Raw genomic sequence first — 26,162 nt, forward strand, 5'->3', positions numbered from 1 at the left:
TTCACTGAAAAGCCTGGAGTACAAATGCAGAGGGAAATCTCTTCACACTATAGGGTTTCTTGTTTTCTTCATTTTTGTTTCCCCTGTGGGAATTATCAGAGCTCTCTTTGGTAGAGGCAACAAAGCCTGATATGCTGAGCTTTAAACTATTTGAGGATTTGACCCATCGATCTTGCTTTCAGCTAAGTTAGAATGAGCAACTAATTGGTGGTAGAAACCTGATAAACTTCCAGTTGCCTAACAACGTCAAAGCAAACAATACTACCATGTGTTTTCTCTGAGCTTGTTTGTATTTAAAATAGCTGTGAACGTGTCAAGTGGGGACATGAATAAAGTGCTGTCCGGATAAATTACTTGCAGAATTAAATTGATGTGAATTTTAAGTACTCATTTGTTTCATTTTATGATGTTGCATTGTGCAGAACTATTAAATTGGGGGTTTTGCAGCTGCTTCACTTAGACTGGGATCTAAAGGGCAACTTGTGTTGTTTTGTGTAGTCCCCTGTTTATGTGCAGCAAACATCAGATCCAATGTTAAAACACTGGCACAGTGCCAAAGATGCCCAAACTTGTTGGCGTTTGGGAATGGTGAAGAAAAAGAACGTTTAACAATGTCTAGTTACATACCTACTTTACAGTCAATTGGCATTGTGCAATCAAACCACCACGGATCATTGGCCTTCATCAATTAGGAGTGTTAGTTCTGTAAAGAAGGCAAATGCTGATTGGTGCAGTGGGTTTAGTGGGTTACAGACAATGGTTTTGCAGGAGGCCTGCCAAATTAACCAAAACCTTGATATTATCTTGTTTAAATAAAGGAAAATGTGTCATCAGAAAAATTTAAGTGTAGAGCCTGCACGGCTGAAAGCTTACACAAGAATTCAAATTTCAGTACTGGAGTTGATTCCCTCCCTTATCTCTGAACTGCTACATGCAAAGATAATGCAGTTTCTGTATTGCAGCTGGATGCTTGCAGGAGCCAACAGCTTGAACCCAGTTGTGCACAGTAATGAGCTGCAGGCATGTTTTGACATGCAGGCTGCTCCTTCGTGTCCAGTTGTTCTTTTCAGTTCCAATAGCACTGGTTAGCGTGGTGGAGAAAAAAATATGAACCTCCAAAACAATAGCCATAAAAATTCCTGGAGCTATTGCCTCATAAAATAGTTGAGAAAAATAATTTTGTGTCCTTGGAAATCAGAAGTGTTTCAAATTTGCTGTTTAGATGGAGTAAATGAGCCCAGAGAATGAAATATTGACAAAGAGTATTTAAGATCTCATTTCTAGTAGTGTGCACACAAGAGTATTTGAGTAGCAATGTGAGCAAAGATGGGTTAGTTCTGTGGAATTTGCATGGGTTGTATGTGCAAGTTCAGAGCTGCATAGGAATAGTCAGGTGAGCTGAGCAGACTTGAACAGCAGGAGGACTTCAGCTTGGGACTAATTTATTCTTGGATTCGTTACTCTGGACAGAGAAAAGAATAGGAAATTATTCAATTTACCAAGTTATATAGCATTTCTTTCCTTTTGGATCAAGGATTCCTTACCTGAAAGCACATCAGAATATTATTCTGCTAGTTACCAAAGTAGATTTAAGCCAACTAACAAATAACTGTTTTTAATTCTCCCATTAGTTCATGTCAGTGATTGCAATGATTAACTTAGCAAGCAGCCTGAAAGTATCCTCAGATAATGCAAAGAGGATCAGCAGTGTTATTTTTTTCCTGTAGGAGTTGAAGAGGGCTTTCCAAAGGGAAGGCAGCCCTTGGGCCCTTTGCAGTTAATGCAGGTTGCAGCTGCAGACTTGTCTTCTGTTCAGTGTCCCTTATGCAGATGTTGCTGCTGCATGTCAAACAAAGCTTCCTGGACGTTTTCCTAAGCAATAGAATGAATGCAGATCGGTCACATCGTAGCTGCTTCAGGCCAAGGATTGAACTGTGCAGTCAGAACAGCAGCTCTTTTATACAGTGAGAAATGAGAGCTTTTTATGGTGCTCTGCAGCTTTTGTCTGCAAAATGTTCTTGTGTTGGACACTGCTTGGCCTAGCTCTGGTCAAAATTCCCTGTTTCCACACACTGCTTTCCACGGGTCTGTTCTGCAGAGGGGGCCAGTGCCAGTGTTGCGCAGCACCCGGGTCTATCCAGCTTTTGTTAGGAGAGAAGTTCATTTTTAATCTGCAGTTGCTTCTCTTTGCAGCTCCTAGGAGTGATTCTCTTGTCCCTGTTTAGCAGTTAATTTTTTTAGTTTTTTAGAGATAACATTGGATGTCATCAAAGAAAATGGTCTCATCTTGAGTACCAGTGCTTCCAGGTGTAAATAGCAGAGTTGCTGCGGATAATTTGTAGCTGATGGCTGTTCCAGTTTGCTGTTTAATCTCTTTCTCACATCTCTGATAGATAACTTGTGTCACACTGCTTCTTGTAAGGGAACTTGTTAACAGATGCTATGAATTAACAATATTTACTAGTGGAATTACTGATGTTTCAAGATGTATCATTCCCAATGCCATCCAGAACAGCTATTTTCCCCTCTATTTCCTAACTGAAGTCAATAAATTACTGCAAGAGATGGTGTTACTTCAGTGAAATGACAGCATGCAAGGTGTGCTCAGCAATTCACACGCTAAATCATCTTGTCTCATATTTCGGCTTGAGACCTTCAGGTCACACCTGGTTGTAAATTTGCTGTTGGTGTTAATTTTGTTTGAGAAAAAGCTTTGTAGTTGAAAATGTGGCACAGGAAATTTCTGCTTTATGCCAGTATTTTATTTTGCAAGGCAGCTAACAGCTGAGGTGTTCTGTACGTCTCAGAGAAGTGGTGCTGCTGACAGCAGGCTCTGTCAGGGTAGGTGTTCTGACATTGGTACGGTGGTATTAGGAGTCACTTGTGGAGGATCTGAAGAACGTATCCCTTCCTCTTCCTTGCTGGCCAAAAGCTGAAATCATCTTGGTTGTAAATGCTGCAAACTGCCTTCTCTTCCATAGGATGAGGTGTGGGCACAGAGGAAGAGGAGCTGTGCAAAGACAATGACACCTAGAAGAGTAACATGAGTAAAAATCTTTGAGGAACACTAGCATGATAACTCAGAGGTGTGACAGCACCCTTGGAGAGGGTGGAACTTGAAGAATGACTATATTTGAGAATTTAACTGGCTTTGATATCACAGCATTACAAATTTAATTTACTGTACATTTACTGAAAGGAAATAGGCACCTAATATTGAAGTAATTCAACATCCTGGTGGTGGAATGCTGTCAGGCATTTGGATTAGTCTATAAATAATTGTTGGATTTGATTGCTTAGAGCTGATCATTAATATCTATGGAGCACTGTGGGACTTTTTTTGTCAACTGTCTTCTAAGCTCACTAGTCATACTAAACCAGGAGTGTATGTGGCCAATAGCTTTTGTTTTATTAGAAGCAGTGTTTTCTGATCAATTAGAATCTGAAGCATAAGAGGTTTTCATTTAAGGCCTGACTTCTCATAATCTTCCCAGTACCCCTCCCGTAGTATTGAAACACATTCCTGAATATCTTTATGGGTGCTTTTCCCACATGATTCAACTCAGTTTTGCAGAATTCTCAGTAGCAGAAGCAAGGATCTCTGGGGGCCTCAGCACCTTTGGCTAATGTCTGGAAACCACTGTTGATGTGCTGAGGTTATTTCTGTCTGTACTCTAACATGACTTCAGAAATTTCTAAAATCTGTCTGGTTTAGGAGGTGTTTCATAGCCATGTGTCCCAGAAGGAAAAGCAAGATGTTCAGCAGAGCAGGGAAACCTCTCCCTTGATTTAACCGTGCAGGATCAGTGGAGCTGCCTGAGACTGTGGCCTTGCATCAGAGCTACTGCTCTTGCTTCTTGGTGCTGGGGGAAAGCTGGTCTTTCTGCAGTTTTTCAGCCAGACATGCTTTATCTTCTAAGTCTGTGTGCTTTTTCAGCATTCTCTATTTTTTTCCTCTCATCTGCTTGCCCATGTTTGTAGAGTAAAGCCCCTCCGGGAAAGGGACCGGCTATCCCCGCCTGTGTCAGTAGGGCTGGGTCAGAGGTGCTGTGTGGGTGCTGGGCACTGCAGGAAGTTTGCCCTGCACACTCCCTGTGGAGCGCAGTTCTCGGGAAGGGAAGAGTGGCTGGCTGTGGCAGCTGTGAGGCACACAAGTGGAATGAGGCACAGCCATGTGATGTGCTGCTTTCCTGGTAATGTTTGATCAGCACTCGTGACCACGCTCGGGACGTGGAGCCAGCCAGCCGTGCACTGCTTTGTCTGGGATGTGCTGCAGGTCCCTGTGCTGTCTTCATGTGGCCAGCTGGGTGAGGAGCATCATTTGGTAATTGCAGACAGCTACAAGGGGGTCGTTTTCAAGTGGAGTATTCAGAGTGGGGCGCTGCAAGAGGTTGCATTTAAAATCACATCTCTATGGAGCTGATCTCACTTTTCATTTAAAAATTCACTTTTCATTTTCATTCATGTTTATTTAAAACATGAAAGAATAATTGTTCTAAGTGGTTCACCACTTAGATTGCTCCAGGGGAAATTTGGGGTTCGTAACTCACTCTGAGCACGTCTGAAGTTGGTGAGGGTAATTTGATTAATATTAGTCAGATTTGAATGTGGCATGTTAATCAAGAATGCTATTTCAAGGGGCAGTAATGCCTCTCTGATGCTTTGCACTCCTGCTTTTGCTGCAGGGAATTATGTTCAGAATTTCTACTCGGTGATTTCTTACATCCATCACCACTGGCCAGACTCCTTGCATTCTAAGGAGGCAGTTGCATAGAGAGTGTTCCTGGCAGAGAGAAATAAAAATCAAGACCCAAATTTGTTCACCTACGTTTTGTTGGTAATAATTCAATTTGATTTTTGAGTTCTTGGATGAGATTACTTTTCAGAAAAATGTTTATTTTGTAATAAAGCCTATGTGGATATAAGGGAATGAAGGCTATTTTGTCCCATTTTTTTAAAAAAGCTCTTCTAGAAGCAGGATGAAAGTAATACAAAGTGCCTGATCTGTGTTAGTATGCTGCCAATGGAATGCTATCCTGGTTATATTCAACGCAGATAATTACTTGAATGCCTCATTTCTGGCATTTAATGTTGAATTTCTTTCAGAAGTGTGGGTGTTGAGTTTTAAAGATAGCTTGCAAAGTATCCAAATGGCCTGAAATACTGTTCTAGAGTAAAATGGTCAAACCAAGAAGGTGTGGTGCTTGTTTTGGAAAGGAGATTGCAGTGCCATGGGTGCTTTGCCTCCCTTGCCATCGCTGGCAGTGGTGTCTGCCTGGCCACTCAAATGTAGCAGTGTTCCAACCTCAGCAAGACTGACAGTCCACCTCCCTTGATTCTCTTTTAGTGGGGTTTGCTTGGTTCTTCAGGCTGTGAGTCCTTACAAGTCCTACTGAACTATTCCAGTGGTTCTGTTTCAGCCTTTGAGTGTATTAAAATGTCCCTGTGGGTATATACTGCAAACACAAGCCTCATTATCACATTTTTGTTTTGCTTTTTGACAAAGTGATTACACATTTAAGAAGTTTGTTACTCGTTCCAAGCTGCTAATTTTCATAATCTATCGAAGATACCGAGTTGATAAAAATAAACGTCTCTTAAATCTTAAACGGGTTGCCAAAACTGCACGTAGTGGGTGGCAGCTTCTTAAAACACTTCTCCCTTTCACCTGAAGCTGTAAAATAGCACTTTGCAAGAACTCAGCTTCTTCATTCAGGCTTGTACACCACTGGAGTTGGAAAATGTTATATTTTGTTGCAGAATTGACACATTCCTGAGTATTGCAATCAGATGCTTTAAGTATGAGAACTCCAGTGTTAAGAGCGGTATTGTCTTATTTAAAGTACATTCCAAAAGTTACTGCTTAGGGAAAGGCATTTATTTTATTGTAGAACAATGAAAAAGTAGGAAAGAAAGGACACAGTACTACCAAAACTGCATTTATGTCAGCTTTGCCAAAAATGCAGTGTGAATTAATGTATTTTTTAAAGAACCACTTAATACGGTCTTAGTAGTTTGTGTCATTGAAATATTTTAGCTTTGCAACTGTTCCTTCTATTCTAAGTTTTTGTTTGAGTTTTTATAGGTTAATTTCTCAGAGAGTAAGTCTTGCTTTAAATTCCTAATGGCCCGGCCTTTCCTCACATAGGATTGTGTGTTATGGGTATTTACTATGCAGTAAGAACAGGTGAGGATGGGCATACTTACACATAGATGATGTTAGCACTGAAGTCTGGCTCCTGAGGGGACTGCAGCACCTTTAGCTGGGACAAGAAGAAACCCAATTTTACTGAGGCTGGAGAACTTGCTTACCAGATGGTCGAAACAGTCTTAGGTTGTTCTTTATTCCAACGAACTGGATTTGTGACATTTGCTGTCAGTGAACTCTTCAGTTGTGGGATGGCTTTAGTAGCAAGTTGTCAGCCTGGTGCTAGATGCTGGAGTGTCTCACTGCAGGCACTTGGTGTATTTCAGCTGACACACTGAGAAACCAGTTCCAGTGGGTGCAGAGTCTGCAGTGCCTGGCCATGACTGCTTTTTAAGACTGCTGCAGCCTGAGGTGGATAGATCAAGTGGAAGCTGTGCAGTGGCTGCTGCCTCAGCACTGCAGTCAAGTACTTTTTTGATCTGTTCATATTCCCTGTGCTCTTAACACGTCTGTGGTTTGCTTTTACCTTTTTTGCTTCTGATGTTCAAGTTGGCAATTGACCCTTGCTCAGTCATTTCATATTTGCAAATTCCACATCTCCAGCTGCTTTATGCCTGTATTCATGGGATGCACTAAAGCACACTTAAACAGGAGTGTACTTTCAACGGTAACTTCTTTTTATTTTTTTTAAACTTGTATGTAGGGTAGTTTACAAGTGCAGAGCAGCGATTTCTAAATGCCAAATGTGAACGTAGAGGCCAAAAGTCTGGAGCTGGAAAAAGGAATTTCTAGGATTGTAAATTGTAAATCCGTTTCAGTTAGAGAATTGAGAGGAAAATGCAAATCTTGCATCTGAAACCTACCTAGCTTTCCTTTTTGCTATCTGATAATACATGAATATTTCGATGTTTTATCTTGAGAACCCGAGTTCTGATGTCCTTTAGACAGAAGTTTTCCTGAAGTTTATTTGTAAGGAAGTTATAAATTCAGTTGATTGCATCCTGGTATGGAACATCAGACTGCTCACACAAGAGCAGAAAGCAAAGCAGTTGGTGCAAAGAGCTCGTACAGCAAAGTGTTTTGTGGTGAACTTAAGGGGAGCTTTCTGGTTTCACACTGACACCCTGCAGACTGAAGCTTGACTTCTGTGTGTGTAAAGCTCATTTGCTGTGAAACTGCACAGTACATTTTAGTGGCCTTTTCAGCAGACTTGGTGCACTTAGTGTCTCAGGACTGTGATTCTCTTGGCTTCTGGAAGCCTGACAGAAGTATTTCTATTGTTGTTCCACGGTCCTTGTGAAGGTGAAGTCTTACAGTTTTTATTAGCAGTGTCAATATCTCAATATTTTCACATGCTGGCAGAGTTTCTCCTACAGCTCACACTGATGCTGTTGAGGCCAGCTTGACTGAGAGCACCAGGGCTCAGGAGTGAGGGCAGCTGCACTCAAAACCTTGAAGGAGATATAGCAGTGGCTAATGATTTAGAATTCAATTGAAAGTGTAATTTGGACTTCACAAATGATGAGAAATGTCTGTGGTCCAGATGAAAGACTTGTTAGTAATAGAGTTGATTTCCTGCCTCTGGATTTTTAAACATCTAAAGAATACCATTTACAGCCTAGTAAAATAGGGGTTTAAAGGTGGAGGCTTTTCTTCTGTCTTTTGTGTCTTGATTACAGTATCATTAAAAGTATTGGTTTAATTTTTTTATTCTTAGTAGGAATGTTGGTTTTACTTTTTGTGTATTTCTGATTATGATTGGATTTTTTTTTTCAAAGGCCAAGACAATAATAATAAGTATTTTCTTCTGTTTTCATCATTTCTTTGTGGTTAGTGCATGCTTAAGAAACGTCAAGTGTAACTTCCTTTTAGCAGCCACTTGCCAAAGGCTTTGTAGGTTGATCCACAAGGTCACATCAAGAGACAAACCCAAGAGATCTTTTTCGCAAGAGAAAAATGTTCCTGTAATGTTTTGTCTTATTTTTTTATGCCTGATAGTTGCACAGGTCACCAGATCTTCACTGGTATCTTTGGACTGTCTTGTAACAAGAGAAGTAGCAATAGAGGAAATTCTCCAGAGTTACATTAGAAATAAAACTAATAAAGATAAGTGAGCTAACATGGCTTCAAAACATCCAATTAAAAATAAAAGGCAACAGAAGAGTTTGTAGAAACCCCATGGGAGGAAAAACTGAAGCAAGCCATGTCCAATACATCTTTCAGGCTAGCCTAAAATATAAGGCAGCAGTTGCTTTGTTCGTATGTGTTTCTTTTATACTGTACCACTGCTGCTTCCGTGGATTCTTAAAAAAGAAATCGAACCAGGCAGCAGCTTAATTTCTGGCTTCCTGTAACTGGGGCCCTTGAGAAGAGAGGCAACAAAACAGATCATCTTCAGTATCTCTTTCAGTATTAGGTGTATTTGTTACCTCTACAGCCAGTTTGTGGTGCTGAATAGTCTTTTGGCTACCGACACAGATACTGTTATGGTAAAAGCTGGATTGTGGGATGTTTGAGTGAATTTTAATTAGATGGGAAACAACTCCAGGAGCCAAGTTTTTGCAGCATGAGTCATGATGTGCGTGCCATAGAGCCGTTCCATCAGTGAGAGTTCTCCCAGAGTAATGACTACAGTGCCTGGCCCTCTGCCAAGGAAGGGTGTGAGTTTCTGGCTTTGTTTTCTGAGGTGACTATTACCTCCTCTCTGAGTAAGAGCTCCTCTAAATTCCTAATTGAAAAAAAAGTCTACCTTTTGCCAAGTGTTAAACTCGGGAATGATCAGGTAGCAGTGAAGTTTGTGACAGGTAATGGTGCTGCTGGCATTTCCAATGACACCCAAGATTTTGGTGCTCTGTGGTACCTTTGAGACGTGGTGGGTGCCGTGTGAGGTTGTGCTCACCTTGCCGAGCAGGGCCTGCATTCACAGTGTCCCGTGTGGGAGCTGGGTGGGTGAAGGCTGGAGGCACCTGTGTTCATACGTGGTACACGGTCATCCTGCAAGTAGTTCATCAGGAATACAGTTCATGAATCAGGCTGGGAGAATGTGCAAGTTGGCCACTTCAGAGCCATGTTTTCCATGGCACCGTTGCTCCGTTCAGTGTAGCATAAAGGGAGCATGTCATAGCCATCATGCACAAGTCTGAGTTGCCTGAGGAGCAAAAAGGGGGCAGATTCCAGAGAAAAATCTGCTTAGCTGTCTTTGTGGTAGGTGTCATTGCATGCTCTGTTCAGGAGGTGCAGGACTAAGTGCCAGAAACCAGCCTCTCCACGCCTAGTCTGGGGAATGCAAGGTATTTCTGTTAGCAGCCTGCTCCTGGTGTTCTTGCCAGCAAGTGTCTGTCACAATGGACACCCTATTGAAGCTGACAGATGGCTTCCTTTCACGCATGGTTACCTGAGCAATCACAAACCACCCCGGTGTATGGAGGGGCCGAGTGGATACAATTAATTGGGATAGCTCAGAGCAGCAAGTTCATGGCAGATTAGTCAGGGTGCTGTTAATAAAATAACAATTACCTAAGCAGCAAACTTCTTTGAGTTCGTAATATGGGAAACATCTACTCAGTTGCACAAGTGCAATCTTGATGTACCAGGAGGTGAGGGCTTTAGGAATGTGCATGCTCTTACGAGTTCCTGTGGTGGCATGAAAAAGGTAATCCTCCTTTGAAATGGGTATTGGAGAGCTTGGTTTAACACCAGTCCAGACTTTGGAACCATCTCTGGATAATGCCTACAACTGTTTGCTCAAGGAGAGAGGGCTGTGCCAATCATTTGAAACACTTGTGCATGAGGACACTGAGGCCAAATGTCCGTGACAGTCGGCTGGTGTGGGATATCCAGCATCTGGGATTCCTTCAGGCCAAGGGCTCCCAGAGTCACTCATGGCTGAGGCTGGAAGGCACCTCTGGAGGCTGGCTGCTCCAGCCTCCACTCAAGCAGGCTGCCCAGGAGCATGTCCAGATGGCTTCTGTACAGCTCTGAATGTACACTGCACAGCCTACCTCGCTGGGCAGCCGGTGCCAGTGCTCAGTCACCCTCACGAGAAACTGATGAGCTGCCCTGGAAAGAAGCTGAGAGATGCTTCTGTTCAACATCTTCTGTCAATGCTTTCTGTGTTACTTCTTGGATGCTGGAGAAGAGAAGGTGCTCTGGTCCTTTCTCTGTGCTGAACTACAGAGCCTTTCCGTCTCCAAGAGCTGTTCCATACTGGCTCTGAGCTCTTGGAATTAGCTGAAAGGACTGTGGGCAAATACAGCACATGAGTAGTGAACTTCTGTTTTATGAATTTGGTATAGCAGTGAGACTATTTCCCCAGTGCTTTGCCGGCAATTCAATTAGAAGTGGCAGTTTTAATTAAATAATACATCTGGATGCTAGGTTGTTTCTCTCCTCCAGTTCCTTCTCAGTTTTAAAAGAGAAAGGTTGGAGTCTTTTCTGCAGTAGTTTCATTTTCTACAATAGTTTCAGTTATTCTGTATGGTAAGTACAATGTTGAGCTGTACCAGGGAAACTACATTAAATGTGGTGGTTTAATAATACTGGTGTATATGGTAACATCCATAATTTGAAGCATTTCCATTACCAAACTTTTTCAGTTATTCAGCAGATTCCAGAAAAACAATGACAATACCATAGGCTGATATTTAGAGGGAAGAGGAGTGAACAAAACATTATTTAAAATTATTTTTTTCATGTAACGTCTCTCCGCTTGAGAGGTTTTCTGCTGAGTGAATTGAAAATCTTTCCTTTGCCTCTGAATTACATTTGGTTCTTGTGGTTTAGTTGTGGTTTGGGCTCCTTTTTTTTTTGGAGGGGGGATGGGTTGTCATGGGTGTCAGCTGTATTTTGCTGGTGCCCCATGCTGTGATTTTTTTCAAAGCCATACTTGCCTCAGTGATTAGGGTTTGGCAATAGAACACCTCAACCATACAATCTCTAATCAGAATCATAAAATTCCTGACTGAAAGTGACAGTGTGGGTATTCAGAAAAAATCATGTTGCTATAAATAGGTTCTTATATATTTATTTTCTCCAAATCATCAGGTGAATCAGATTCAATGATTGCCTAATTAATATTGATTACTTCGTTTTCTTTTATAACATCAGTAAAATACTGTGCAATGCTAATATCAATGATACTCCAGTATTTCCCTCTTAGATAGTAAGTATTTGTCACTGTGCCAGAATTTGGAGTCTCTGGAATAATATAATATCTTCCCTGAGTTCTTTTTTTTTACATAAACGAGGGATAAACATTCATTATCTGGAATGGGCTATTGGCTGGGTTAGGGGTATCCCTGAGAGTGTGTGCTTTTAAAAGATTGATCCTACCTTCACTGCTTTTTGAGTTATCGGGGATGAACCTGGCACCGTGAGAAACTGGAATGTATTGACTGTTCTTTTACATAGTGGAGTTATTGGGCGGTTCTTTCATTTTCCTGAGGTGCAGAAGGATTTGCTTGCCCTCTTTGTTTTGCCAACAGAGAGATAACCCAGTTTCCTACTGTTTCCCAAGCCACCGAGCTTCTTGGGAAAAGGCCAGCAGCTTGGGGACTAACACTACACGTGCAAATACACAGGTGTTAATTCCCTTAATAGTGGGGAAAAGCTTAAATCCCTTCAGGCAGGTTTGTGCAACCACTGTCCAATACGGAGGATGGCTTTCCTCCTGGGGCTTCCTGCCTGCAGCACTAGATGATGGCTTAATCTTCTACAGGAATTCTGTGTGCTTGCACTTCCTTCGGTTGTCTTATCCTTTTGATTGTCTTACTTACACGGATTACATTCTATATCTTGTGGGTATAATGTATGGCACGCAGTGCAGAATCTAAGGCACAAACACATTTAAGGGACAGAGTTAATTTACCCAGTAAATCCCTCAAATTTGTCAAAAGCTGAAGTTTAACTACCTGTTAATGCTTGCTTGAACTTTTATTTGTGGCTGGTTAAAAAAATCTTGTTTAATTTCTCCTCTCTTTCATTAAAAGAAGAAAAAAAAAAAGCCTCAGACTTCCTTGCCTGGGAGCATCTTTATTCGCTGTCTGTATACCAAGTGGAATGATGCCACCGTTGAGTCAGACAAGCTCTTCAGGCATGTGTTACTGAAATAAGACAAATTAGGAATTAGGAGGCAAAACACTTGGAGGATTTCATAGAATGCTAGAATGGTGAGGGTTTGGAGGGGCCTTGAAAATGATCCCATTGTCCACGTCACTGACCAAGATGTTCAAGAGCACCAATTCCAGCGCTGGCCCCAAGGAATGCCTTACATCACTGGCTTCCATTTGGACATTGGCTCTCCTCTGTGATTTGCTCTTTAATGACAACACTCCTTTTAGGGACTATCTTTTACAAATAGGTGTTTGCAAGGCTAGTATTTCTTTTTTTAATGGTTGGTTTTACAAACCAAGTGAACTGCAACTCTATCTGCAAGAAAATGATTCTAAAAATAATGTCAAGACAATCCTCTTCCAAAAGACCATACTCATGTAGCTTTAGAGGTCGTGACATCAGTGTCCTGGTATCAAAGATGGCTGTAATATAAAGCTTCAGATGGTTAAATGCTATTCATGTACATGGTATTTGACGAGGAGATTTGTTTTTATTATGAGCAAAGGCTTAGCAACTTAACAGAGCAGAAAAAAATTAATACAGTGGGTTAGTTCATAATCCACTTTTTTGTTTTAAAGCAAGTTAATGGATGGAAGACAATCAAGTTACAACTTAATGTGTAACTCCTTTTTTGAGTTTATTTCTATTAGTTTTTCTATGGGCCATGTAAAAATACTGGATTTACTTAAAACCTACTGTTTGCTAAAGACTGAGGTTTAGCCATAGGGTTATTTTTATTAATGCCATCATATCTTTCGTCCTATAATACTAGTGCAGCCACTGTTATTTTTGATGAAATAGTCCTGTAGGCATGTGCTTATGTATTCTTAGTGTTTCTTTTTGTTATGAAGAGCTTTGGCTTTGATGTGCTGTTTAAATTTCCTCTGAGTCATAATGGTAGCTGCCAAACCATTGTTTTTGTTCTATTTGGACTTGATTCTAGTTCTACAGTTGTTTCCTCCTAGGGGGTTAAAGTCCATGAGCTTTTATTAAGATAAATGTCAGTGATTTTGAGTGGATTTGCATAAAAGAAGCCCTTAGTCTCTGGTAGGATAAGTCGTGTGTAATGTTTAGTTTTAAAGGAACAGTGACTACAGGAAATATTGAAAATAAAAGTTGTTGACCTTTTCTGCACACTGCAATTTCCCTTTCTATTGAATATGGAACACTCTCATCTGTAAGCTGTCAGCGAACTGAACATCCTCACTGGTCATCCTCTGTTCAAAAAAATTTAATGTTTCTCCCTCACAAGCAGTTAATGCAACGTCTTGTAGAAATTACATCTACAAGGCAGAAGATGGTGGCCATTGGTAGCATTTCTAAAAATAAGCATTGCCAAAGTGAAAACCTCAAGTCAGAGTTCAGAATTTGCTCTTTGCAGCAGCTTCAAAATCAGTAGCTTCTGCCTATCCCAGCCAAGTGGCTGTCACAGATCATGACTTGACACCAGTCTTACATGTAGTCATTACTAATTTATTTAAAAAATATAAATTTAGTAATTTATATTAATTATTACTCATTAATTACATGTAGTAATTAGTCATATAAAAATAAGCTGGTGTCAGTCAGAAGGTCACAATTTATTTCAAATTAACAATTTGCTGCTATGGTTTACATATTGCTGTAGCTGATGCTGTTTTACCTTTGTAGTAAGCTGCATTTTTTTCTTTTGTTTTTAGACAATATTGTTTTAATAATATTCGAAAGGAAAGTGTACTTCTCATGCATGTCTTGCTGCATCACTTGAGAACTTTGAGGGTGCCTTCAAAATTTTAGTTGTCAGACAGAAGTCTGCTCAGAGCTTATAGTGTTGTTAATGGATTTAATGTGTTGAAGATGGGCTCTTTGGGACTAGAGTTCAGCGAGGCAGTCAAGTCAATTATATCCTGCAGCCCATCCCTCTCCAGTGAAGTATTTGAGGGCAAATAGATCCTTTAGTGTTCATGAGACTGATGAGTCAACACCTCAAGATCCAGGCATCTCTTAAATGATTTATTTTTCTGAACTTACTTTTGATTCCTAACATCTTTTTTCCAAATATTGTTTCCTGAAAACTGTGACTTTCTGCAGGAAATGAGCCAAGAGAACTGAGAAGCCTAAAAAATTTCAACAACCCAGTAGAAAATAGAAGCTAGGAAAAAAAAGAGGAATAGGGAATGCACTCACTTATTTATCAGCAGAATTTAAACAGGTGGAGGGCAGGCAGCTTTAAGTTGAGAACCAGAAGCAAAAGGGGGGCAGTGAAATAAAAGACGAGCTCTCAGCCTGCAAAATGAAGGATATGGAGTTACTGAGGGATGGAAGGGGAGAATGGCTGAAGAAGACTTGGCTGACCATCAGCTCTAGGAATTGGCAAGTTTGAGTCACAAAGGAAAATACCCTGCTGTAGGGATGGGAGGAGGCAGCAAGGGGAAGATAGAGGATGAAAAGTGCATTCAGGTTCAGGTTTTCCTGTTAGGCAAATGTAAGCCTTGCATGAAGATGAATCGGGGAGGTGCTAAAGGTGCAACACAGGGTGGGTCAGATCAAAAGAGGCAAGAGGGACAAGATGGGACACAGGGGTTAAATGTCATAGGTGCAGGTTGGTGGCAAACAGATGGAGGCCACCAGATGATCAGATTCACACTTGTGGCTCTCAGGCCCTTTCTGTTTACTTTGGCACTGAAGAGTTTACAGTACTTCATTCTGTTTCAGTAGATGGGCTGTTTATATAATAAAATATTTAATAGCTATAAAACCACCCTATGTAATTGTGCATGTACCTCATGGAAAACAACAATTTATATATGTGTGTAACAGCAGTTCTAGACTTGCACTGTTGTTTTTCTTCCTTTTCTAAGTCAGAAGAGTGCAGTGAGTGAATTGCCAGCTGGCCATTTCAATCCACAGCAAATGAGAGTATAAACAGATGAAAAAATGGGATTTCTTAGCTTCAACTCGGCAGTGTGTGAATGTGTGCTATTAGGAACTGTTTAAAGGTTCCCAACAGTTGGGTCAAGTCCAGTTTGCATTCATACCATTCTGTTGATCTCTCTCTGTTCATTATGGACATCGTTAAACACAAGTCATAGAAATAAGTGAAATCATGTGGGCCCAGTGCTTCATTATTAACGTCACATGTTGTCTTTACTCCTTTTGTCATCTCATGTGAAGTCAGGTACTCGCTCAGTTTTAGCAGCAGTGCTAGAAACAGCACAAATGCAGGAATACTCTGCACCTTTTGGTCACAGCAGGCATCATAGAAATCAGGGATCAAGTATCTGATCAAGTGCCCTAAAGACACTTGGAGTGTCTCTGCCTCTGTAATCTGTGCTTTGTAGATAGGAATCAGGTCTCTGTGTCCATTTATCAATTTCTCACACACTGTCAAGGGTAAAATATTAACAGAGAAAAGCAGGTGGGAAGTGGAAGAAAGCCTTGCAAGAACAGTCAGCTGAGAACTGTTATTGTTGGAGGCCTTTGCAGCTGAGTACAAATGTGCCTTTTGTTTTCTTAATGCTGCAGGGCAGAATTTGGAGCTCTACAGGTGTGGGGTTTGTTCATTATTTTACAAAGCATCTTGAATTAATATCTTTTGCTTTTCCTTGATATTCAGCAGCTTGGTGAAGAGAAGTGTGCATGGGAACACAGCCGCAGAAATAACTGGAGGCAAACTCAGTGCCCTGATTTCTGCTCTGTTGGTGCTTTTGACCAATGGCCTAATAGAAGAATTGGCTGTGCTATTGTTGTTGTGTGCTCCTACCCATTATGGAGCGGGATATCCATGGAGAAGATGCCTTTATGACAATGAACACCTGGCGTGTGATTCTGCTCGGCAAACATTAGGAGGGGTGGGTCAGATGAGCACTCTCGGTGTCTGCAATTGTTTATTCTAACAATGTCCCACTTTCTGAGCTATAAATACTAGGTAGAGAGAAATTAGTAAAGACACTGTTCAAATATCTCCCCAGGAGCAGGTACTGAATGCTGGAGCATTCATTTTGAAAAAGTGCTTTTGGGAATTGAAGGACTGTATTGCTTAGCATTTACTTCTTTAAGAATTACAGGGGGGGTAACTGAGGTTTATCTGTGAGCGCTGCTGTAGCATGAACTCAGTAATGGAAAATTCAAAGAGCTGTGTGATGGACTATTATATGAATAAATGTGGTTCTTGTTTTATCTTACCAGCTGAAAATGAATGCTTGCAAACTGCCGAAGGTCTGTAAATTGCCTTTCATAAGAGCCAGCTCAGGCAGGGGCTTACTAAAGCTATTTGTCCCCACTGTCGTGGTTTGACCCAACAAGCAGCTGAACACCACACAGGCTCAATCCCTCCCTCCTCCCACACCCTGTAGGACTGGGGAGACAATCAGAAGAAATTAAATGAAGATTTGTGGGTTTAATTCAAGGTAGTTCACGAAGATAGAAAAGGATGAGAGAATAATAATAAGTAATAGGAGGAAGATGATGACAAAAGAATTAAAACATACAAAACAAGTGATGCATGATGCAGCTGCTCCTTGACTAGCTCCCACTCAGTTCCTAAGCAGCAGCCCCCAGCCAGCTTCCCCCCAACTTTATCACAGAATGTTTCATGTTGGAAAGGACCACTGGAAATCCTCTAATGCAGTCCCCTGCTAAAGTAGGTTCAGCTAGAGCAGGTTGCACAAGATGATGTCCAGGTGAAAGTTGGGTATTTCCAGAGAAGAAAACTCCACAGCCTCTCTGAGCAGCCTGTTGCAGTGCTCAGTCACCCCTACAGTGAAGTAGTTTTTGCTCAAATTCAGATGGAGCTTCCTGTGTTCCAGTTTGTGCCCATTGCCCCTTGTCCTGTCACTGGGCACTACTGGGAAAAGTCTGGCCTCACCCTCTTGACAGCCACCCTTAGGGTATTTGTCTGTGTTGCTAAGATTGCCTCCCAGTCATTTCTTCCCTACACTAGAGGCTGAATTCTCTCAGCCTTTGCTCATAACAGAGGTGCTCCCGTCCCTTCATCATCTTTGTAGCCTCTGCTGGCCCCTCCCCAGTCCTTCCTTGTCTGTCTTGAGCTGGGGAGCCTAGACCTGGAGCAAGTACTGCAGATGAGGCCCCACCGGGAGAGAGCAGAGGGGGAGGATCACCTCTCACCCTGCTGACCACGCTCCACCCCGTGCACCCTGGGATGCCATTGTCTTCCTCGGCCCCAAGGCACTGCTGCCTCTCACACCCCTCGTTGTCCACCCGGACCCACAGGTCTTTGTCTGCAGAGCTGCTCTCCAGCAGGTCAGCCCCAACCTATGGGGTGCTGGGAGAAGCTGACTTAGTGCAAACACTGCCAGTAGCAGCAGCTAAAGCATGGCTGTGGGATCAACGTGATTGTCATCCTAACTTAGCACTGCACCAGTCACTAGGAAGTGAATTATCCTAGCAGAAACCAGGACACCCCCTAGTGACTTCCACTTACAGAAATGGTCAGGTCTAAGAAATAGAACTGGGCTGTTTCCAGAGCCTTAATGTTTTATCTGAGGGAGTTTAGAAACTGCATTTGATGCAGTTAGATTGTGTATAAACCACATTCCTGGACTTAAAGCAAGTGTCTGTTAAAGCACTATTCCTATACACAGCATGCCCTTAAATCACAAATATTTACGTTCCATGAGACCATGGATACTTTGTTGGGCTCTAGGCAGTTGTCAGCAAAGCTGACAAAATCAGGGTGGTAGGAGGGGAAGTTTTTCCTCTGTTAACCTGTGCGTTCTGTTGTCAAAATTTCTTCATTTTCTGATCATCATCTGATTTCCATGACAGAATGCAACAGCATCGAGGTGCTCTGGGGTTGCAGTGCAGTCTGAAGAGCCCCTTCCAACTTAGTGCTCCTTGTTTTCTCTCATTTAGCTGTGTAAAGAAAAACACGTAAAATACAAGTGTTGAACTGCATTGCACAGGGTAGGAAGCAGGTTGTAGAGACCATCCTCAAAAAGATAAGCAAGCCATTTGCATCACCTCATATTGACTAATAATCTATCCAGTCAGTCCTGGGGGAAAAATTTAAAAATGGACAAGAGGATGCAAGGGATATTGGGAAAATGCTTTAATATTGTTTGCTGTGGATTGCAAGCTCTAATAATAAAATAACAAAAAGCAAATAGAAAAGTTGCAGATACTTGTTAGAAAGAGTCTTTGCTTTGGAGAAATTTCCACTTTAGATACTGGTAGTGAGAGGTGCACATTTCTTGCCCTGGTGTTAAGCTCAGTTTAGGTCATCATGCAGAATCAGCACTTTGGGTGAAGATCCATGGCACTTGAGTAGAAGAGATGTATGCTGATGAGATTAATTATATGTTTTCATACATTAAGACATACAATACATAATTAAAGACATACATTATATGTCTTTAATTATGAAATGTTATGGTATAATCCAAGAAATGTGTGTAGTCCACGTATGTAAGCTTTTGTAAGAAAGCAAATATTGATACTCCTGAAACAGCTATTTTATTTGCCTACAATGCAGGCAGTCTGATTTTCTGATGCAGGTGTTGTAAATTATAATATCAGCTTTTGGTCTATTAGAACATTGTCCTATGAATGAGGACTAGTTCAAGATTTTAAATTTATACAGCCTGTGAGTACCCCCAGTTTTACAGCTATGTTCTGTCTGTTTCAGGTTTCACAGAATTTCATTAGTTATTGTAAAGGCTGTGATTTTCATGGTTTGGTGCATTAAATCTTTTTGTTTTTCTTGGCTCTGTGTCAGATTAAACTTACTTGTAGTTGGCTGCAAGGTTTTTTCCATTAATAAACCCACATTATTCTCATTGCCACTTTCCTTTCGATGGTATCAGTGGTTGACAGGCAGTGATCTTCTAATCTTGGCAACGGCCTGTTGCTGTGGTAGAGGCCATTGTTCACTAATGGAGACTTGCTCTCATAAAATAATCTAGTATTTGTAGAGCATTCCTTCTTCTGCATTTGCTTTGCTGCTTTTTGAACTTGTATTTTTCATTTAATTACAGTTTCTTAAGTAGACAATGCAGGAGACCTGTTTGTAATTGAGTCTGGGTAATTAAAAGAGAGGAAAGGAAGCAAGTATATAAATATACTTGTGTGTTCCCTTTTTATTATCTGTGCGGCTTTCAAGCTTGGCTTCCTGTTTCTGATAATAATTTTTCCTGTTTCATGTTTACCTGGCAGGTAAACACAGTTTTAGCTGGTGAATTATATGCTGTCAAAATTGAGAGGAATTTACTTACTGATTTCAATAAGTGACTTATAACTGCATTTATTTTTTCTAGAACTTTTCCTGTGATATTGTTGTAACATAAACATTTGATACCAGATGCTATCCCAAACTTTCTCAGGGTTTGGGGGAGTTTGTGCCTGCTAGGTAGTTGCCCTGGCTGTATGGCAGGACTCTTTTTTTCCCAGTGGACTCAGCAGTGGCACACCTTACCCTTCAGATGTTTGGGAGCTGAGTACTCAAAGTATTTCGGTGTGCCCTGCCCTCTGACATTCACCTTTAGCTCCACAGTACTTGAGCCCTGGCAGGAGGCAGGGTAACACAAATAGCTACGGGTGGCACAGCAAGTTGCAAGTACTTGTAAATAAACTGAGGGAAGAGAGGAAGGAACAGTATTTCCTAAAACTCATAGAACAAATGTGCAGATTTTAGAGGAGAGTTGTTTTCTTGGTAAATTTGCATTTGGTCCCACTCCCAAACACTTACATATTGCAGACTTGCTCCTCTAACAGCACTAAGGAATACTCTGTTTCTTTGGAAGTGCTACTGTCATCTACTGGACTTAATGTGCACTTAAATCCCTGCTCAGGGAGTATTTAATGCTCTTTCTCCTGCCTCACAGCACAGTGTGCAGACTGTGAGGTACCTCCAGTCACCCAGCAGGTGTGATAGCAATTACTGTGACACAAACAACTGAAGGAGTTAAATGCACAGAGCTCGTTGTTCTGATTTACATGGAATCAGAGAGCACCTTGTTGGTGTCCATCAATATACTGGTTCAATTTGGAGTAAAAACCTGGAAATCTATAATGCATTCAATAATAATGATGTTGATGATGATGTTACCTTCATGTATTGCAGTGCATCCAGCAGCATTTCTAAGAGGTTTTTACTGTGACTTGAAAAATATTAGGCGTACTTCTTTAATCAATAAAGTTATAATCAATAAGTTGTATTAGTCATATCTAGTGTCAGTTCAGAAGCTGTGAGATAGCAGTTGATAGCAAAGAAACTTAAAATGTTTATACTTCATATTCAAAGTTGGAGATGAAGTTCTTTATTATATCTGTGTTATTCCTGAAGAGTCGACACAGCATGTTTTTAGCACTTCATCGAAGACTATCAGACACCTTCCAGATTTCTGGCTGTGCTGGCTGATCTGTAAATATAGCTGGAGGTGGTACAGAGCAGCCTTTGAAAGTAGGGCTGCTGGTGCACCAGAGACACAGCTCCTACACTAAATGTCCAATAGCTCCTGGATTGTTTCTTTGCTTTTGAGGCAGTGTGCACATTTTCATCTTTGTTCTCACCCCAGCTTAGTTCAGTTTGCCTTGCAGATCATCTCCCTGCTTGCTCTGGGTAATGTGCCAAGTGCTCAGCCCACGATTAAGTTACAGCCAGAGCTGCTGGACACGAAGGTGCTGTAACTGTAGATGTCAGTGCTTATGTTTCAGCCTTGCTGCAGCTGAATTCAAAAATCTCAACGGGAAACCTCTGTGGCAGAGTTTAACTTTAAAAAAAGAACATTGAGCAGATTTATAATTCATTTTAATACTTTTAACTTCTGCATTTTTTTTAATGAACATTAAGGTAAAGAGGGTTTAGGTGACGAATTTTCTCATGCAAGTGGTGGAGGCTCTGAGGCCTCAGGAAGTGTGATGGGTCAGTTGACAAGTAGTGACTAGCTCAAGAACTATCCCAGTTCTTAAAAGCATATGAAAATAATATGAAGTGTTAGCATATGTAAAATAGTTTCAGTTGTTGTCAGAGTTGACTGCAAATATTAGGAAGCACAAACTGCAGAAAAACTTCAAGTTTTCCTTCTTGTTCTTTACTCTAGATTCAAAACCTGTTGTAAGAAACTTGAAGTGTTGAGTATTTTAAAGTTATCGTTTGCTTTCTCTGTTTTATTTTAAATCTGTTATAGTTCTTTTAACTTACATGTCTAACTAGACACTTTTCAGTAAGGATTGAACTTGTTAATTTTAACATCTAAATTCTAAATTGCTAAATTCTTGCTAAATTGTTGACTCTTTAGCGTTGCCTTCCAAAGCAACTTTTTCTAAACTTGTTCATTTCTTAATATTTTCAAAGTTCAAAGCTTATTTTTTACATTTCAAGCAGTTCTATTTTCCGAAGTCAGTACATTGGAGTATTTGTGTTGTCTATTGTGGAAAACAGAGCTTGACACAAGCAGTAGTATTTTATTTCCAGAAATGTTGTTAGGGCTGTTGTGATGTACAAGTCCAGAGCTCCAGCCTTCTGCTCTACCAAAGCTTAAAAATAATCAATTCGATATTACAGTTTGGATGAAAATATTAGTGGATATAAAGAATGGAGATATTTTTTCAAGATCCCATCAGATGATGATGATGTGATGATTCTCTAAAGCAACTACACTAAACTATGTTTATCTTCATACTAACAGCAACTGTTTTCCTTTCTTTTGCTGCAGATCACCAGAAACTGGAAAGGGAAGCTAGAATCTGTCGCCTCCTGAAGCATCCTAATATCGGTAGGAACATTTAATTGCGTTGTACAATATTTGCCAGTTTAGAAAATTTAGGGCAAATGGAAATCAGCAAATACAAAGAGCAGCTCGGAAATCAAGTGCAAATATCTCCAGGCAAGACTCTTTCTTTATAATATGGTACTACTTACAAATTCTCCTATGGGATACAATAATCTGATGCATCACCTAAAGCAGTGTGCAGTATTCCCATCTTTGAGGCATTGCTCTGCCATCAACGAGCTCTCTGTGCCAGGTGTTTGGGGGATTTTGAGCAGTGGGTAGGAGGGGCTGTTTCCAGGATTGTTCATGATTTTTGGAGACCTGCAGAAGAATTTCAGCTGACAGTGTCTGTTGCACAATGAGACAGACAAATGTCAATAATTAGTGCTGGTTTTAGTGAGGTGCTTATTTTATACTGTATTTTGTGTTTGAGATTGTGTCCTACCGAGATGAAGAAAGATCTGTTCCTTTTATTTCCAGTGTTTTCTAACCATGTAAAGCAAAAAATAAAGTTATTTTGGAGGGTGGGGTGTGTCTGTCTCCTTGCTTTAGAAACAGTGCAAACAGGTAAGTACCTTGTTCTTAAGAGAACTGTAGCTGGATTCTTCAGTTTTTCATGCACTGAATTAGATGCCAAGGGTATCTGTCACAAGAATATTTGCTGTCCTGAGACTTCTGCAGAAGGGTGGGAATTTCCTGTCCATTATGGCATTTTTAGACTAGTAAAATTGTTTGGTGTCTGGGATAAAATCAGCTCCTTCCTTTTAATGATAAAGAGAAAGTGAAAACAAGTGTACCACAGCTCAAAATGACGTGTCACATTTCTGCAGCTTCTCTCTCAAGCTTACAGCTTTGACCTAGAAATTTGGTTAAGGAGGAAGAGGAGTGTTATCTGTGCTATTTTATCCCACCAAAGGTTTTGCAAGGTAAAGTGGTGAGAGATAAGGGAATGTACAAACCCTTTTAGGGAGGAGATGTAGCCCTTCTGCAGCCGTGGTTACATGTATGGTGTAGTCATACTCCAGAGCCATTCACCTGAGCCTTACTAGAACCAGAACATATTTGTGAGCTTTCACAAGCTGGGGAAAATGAACAAAAGACAACAGTGAATTGATGCAGGGGAAGGGCTGAAGTGCACAGAACTCAGTTGAAACACAAGTCTAAATTGGTTCCATGTATTCACAAGTCTTCAGTTTGTCGAGTGGCTTGGGGTGATGCAGGATGGAGTTTAGCTCCTCTGTGGCAGGCCAGCTGTTCCACGTGTTCAGTTTGTATCTGTGAGGTTTGAATTGGAGTGCAAACAGGCAATGACAGCTTTAGTGACAGGCAGGTAGGGCTCTGCAAGTCTGCACAAATGGTGCCTCACCACCTGCACCAAGGTGCACAGTTCAAGGGATAATGGACAAAGTGTTCTGCTCCTCTTTCAGAAAAACTGCCATGTTCTAGATCTTCTGAGGGAAGATTTTTATGACCTGGAATTACCATGCCAGGGTTTGGCAGCAGGCGTCGTATTCTGTCATATTCCTTCTCCTATAGCCATGCCCTCAGACAGCTGAATAATGACTCTAAAATCATTACAAGTGCTGCCAGCACCCCACTGGAGCTCTTATGCTTGGGTCACTATGACATCCCCTTTTAAACTGGCATCTCTGGTGAGTAATGGAGCTGCATCACATCGGGAAGCACTAAGAGTAAAAAAAGAAGTGTGCCAGAGGAAGGGAGCACAGCTCTGACAGTAAGTATGTGTAAGTTAAGAAAAATAAGAATAGTAACTATTTTTTTTAGTGTGATATCTGTAGGAAAGCAGAGATCTAGTTTAATTGATAGGACGGTTTCTCAAAGATGACCATATATAGGCAGTTATTGTTGGGAAGCTCAATATTGTTGAAGAAAGGCTGAATGTTCCTGTGCAGTCCTCACTGTTCATGTTCATAGCCAAGAAGTGTCACGGAAATCTTCCTTGGAGAAGTTGGTTCACTTCTTCTACAAGCAGGACTCCAGTACATCTCTGAAAGCTGAGCTTTTCTGTGCAGACACTGCTTTGCACATAACTAATCCAGTTCGTTTTTCAGCGTGTCTTTCTTTTGTTCGTCCTTTTAATAAATCTATGATTTCTTCTCTATCCAGCCTTGTAGTTATGATGCCTAATGAATGGTGTAGGAAAAATAAGGAAAGTGGATTACAAACAGTATTTTCTGTTCTCCTTTTTCAAATCTCCATTTCCCACTTAAGTAATGTTATGTGAAAGTTTGTTTAAAACCCACAGAATTTCCTCATCCTTTCCACTTATGTTTACTCCTCACCAATACTCTTTGTTGTGCTTTCTACCTCTTCTTACCTCAGTCCTTGGTATTGCTGTAGTAGAAAGCAAGCCCTGCTGAATTTTGTGTGGGAATTAAAATGAGGCAAAAGCCATTAGCTGAACTTGCAGGCCTTGAGAATAAACTTGGTGAGGGCTCAGAATCCTTTATTCCCTGTCTTTGGCAATATTGCTATTTTCTCTTCTTCCAGCGATGCTTGAGTAATCTGGCCTCTGCTACGCGGTGGTAGGAAATTTCTAGGTAAACACGACTCATGTTCCTGTGGTAACAGAGCTCCCAGGCTGCTGGAGTTGGTGCATTAGTGTGATTTTCAGCATTGCTGTGTTTCTCGGGTTCTGTGGTGACATGGCTGTACATCAGTGTGCAGAGGGTTGCTTTTTTACAGAGAGTTTAAAATGGATGGAAATGTAGGTTAAGCCTTGCCGTTCAGAGAACCTAGTGCTTTTTCTTTGTGAGATTGCACATCAAGTTACATTAAAAGCTTACTTCCTTTGCTGAGCACATACAGGATTTGTCATCTTGGGTAGCTGTTACTTTTCCAGCAGTTCCATGTGTACTAATACTCCCAATTTTTTAATTTAGAAGTTGGGCAAGAAAATTGCTAAGTAACCATATCTTCACCGAGAAATCCATTGTCATTTTCCTGATTTCTCTCCTTTATCTTCTTTAGGTGAACTTTGATTTCTTGGTCCTCTTTTTTAACTTTAGGTAAATTAGATTTTAGCACTCTGATTTCTAGTCTTGCAGGCAACATTTTTTTTGGTGGTGTAACACCATTGCACCATCTTGTTAGTGACATTTGGCATTGATTTACAGCTGCTTTGCTAATTTTGGTTTATGAGATCCCAAATAACAATAAAATCTGCATTAGCCTGACGATGCAAACTCTGACCCATTCTGGAAAACTGCTGATTCAAACCTGGTAAAACCATGGAGTTTTTTTCCCAAGTGGAGTTTGCTCTTGCAGGGTTTATGCTGCATTTGGGTAATGTTTTCCTAATGGGAGTTACACAGTCAAGATCTCTCTGTAACTACTGGAGGGGCTTCTACTGGCTTTGCATTCCCACTTCCTTACAGCCCCTCATTCTCTGCCTCTGCCACCTCCTCTCAGGCCTTACAGACAGTTACAAGCTATGGCAGGCAGGCAGGATGCCTTAGCCAGCAACATCAGGCTCGAGTCTCACTCTGATCAATCTTCATCCCTTTCCCAAAGGCAGGAGCAGATTTTACTGCCATGTGGCAGCCCTTCAGGTGATAAATGAAGTCCTTTTGGCACAAGGCCAGGCTGTCCCCGAATGGCTCTGTAAGTCAGGGTACTTAGAGGTAAGTAGGACTGCCAGGCAGAGATGGGCCAGCTCAGCTCCCATAGGCCTGAGCCTCGGCCAGGCTGGAGCTGTGGCATCGCCACGAGCGTGCTCTGGCAGCAGGAAGGGCTCTGCTCCATGGACAGCTGCAGCTGCACCAGCTGATGGGAACATGGGGCAGCAGGTTCCCAAGGCAGGCTGGCGTTGCAGCAGGCCAAGAGGCAGCCTAGATAGAGAACAGACTGGGACACAGGGAAAACGACAAATCCCTCATCTGGTTTTGTGAGCGTGTTGGTGTCTATCTGCAGTCTGCTCGTTTCCATGCTTTGAGCTGGGAACTTCTTATCAATGGCTGAGGAAATTGGTAGCACCCAAACTTGGCACTGCTCCTCACCACACTCTGTGCTGGTGTCCAGCTTGCTTACTTCTTTCACCACAAAAAAAGGAGGAAATTTTGGGTTTTCCTTTTTGGGGCCACTTCCTATCCCCAGCATAACACAAAACATGAGCATTGGAGTTAAGTTCCTCATGTAGGGGAAAATAAGAAACTGTGTATTGCCTTGTTCTT

General features: G+C 41.3%; 1 protein-coding gene across 32 annotated transcripts in view; it reads left to right on the forward strand.

The window, feature by feature from the left end:
* The window catches only part of CAMK2D (calcium/calmodulin dependent protein kinase II delta), a 117,683-nt gene that overhangs the window by 24,527 nt on the left and 66,994 nt on the right, over positions 1–26,162 (forward strand). For all 32 annotated transcript variants that reach the window (XM_014887927.2, XM_088164246.1, XM_088164249.1 and 29 more), the window contains exon 4: positions 21,913–21,972. In XM_014887927.2, coding sequence (XP_014743413.1) covers positions 21,913–21,972 — 60 coding nt within the window. The remainder of the gene's footprint in view (positions 1–21,912; positions 21,973–26,162) is intronic.

Source organism: Sturnus vulgaris, chromosome 4, assembly GCF_052056855.1.
Source record: "Sturnus vulgaris isolate bStuVul1 chromosome 4, bStuVul1.hap1, whole genome shotgun sequence".
Lineage (NCBI taxonomy): Eukaryota > Metazoa > Chordata > Aves > Passeriformes > Sturnidae > Sturnus > Sturnus vulgaris.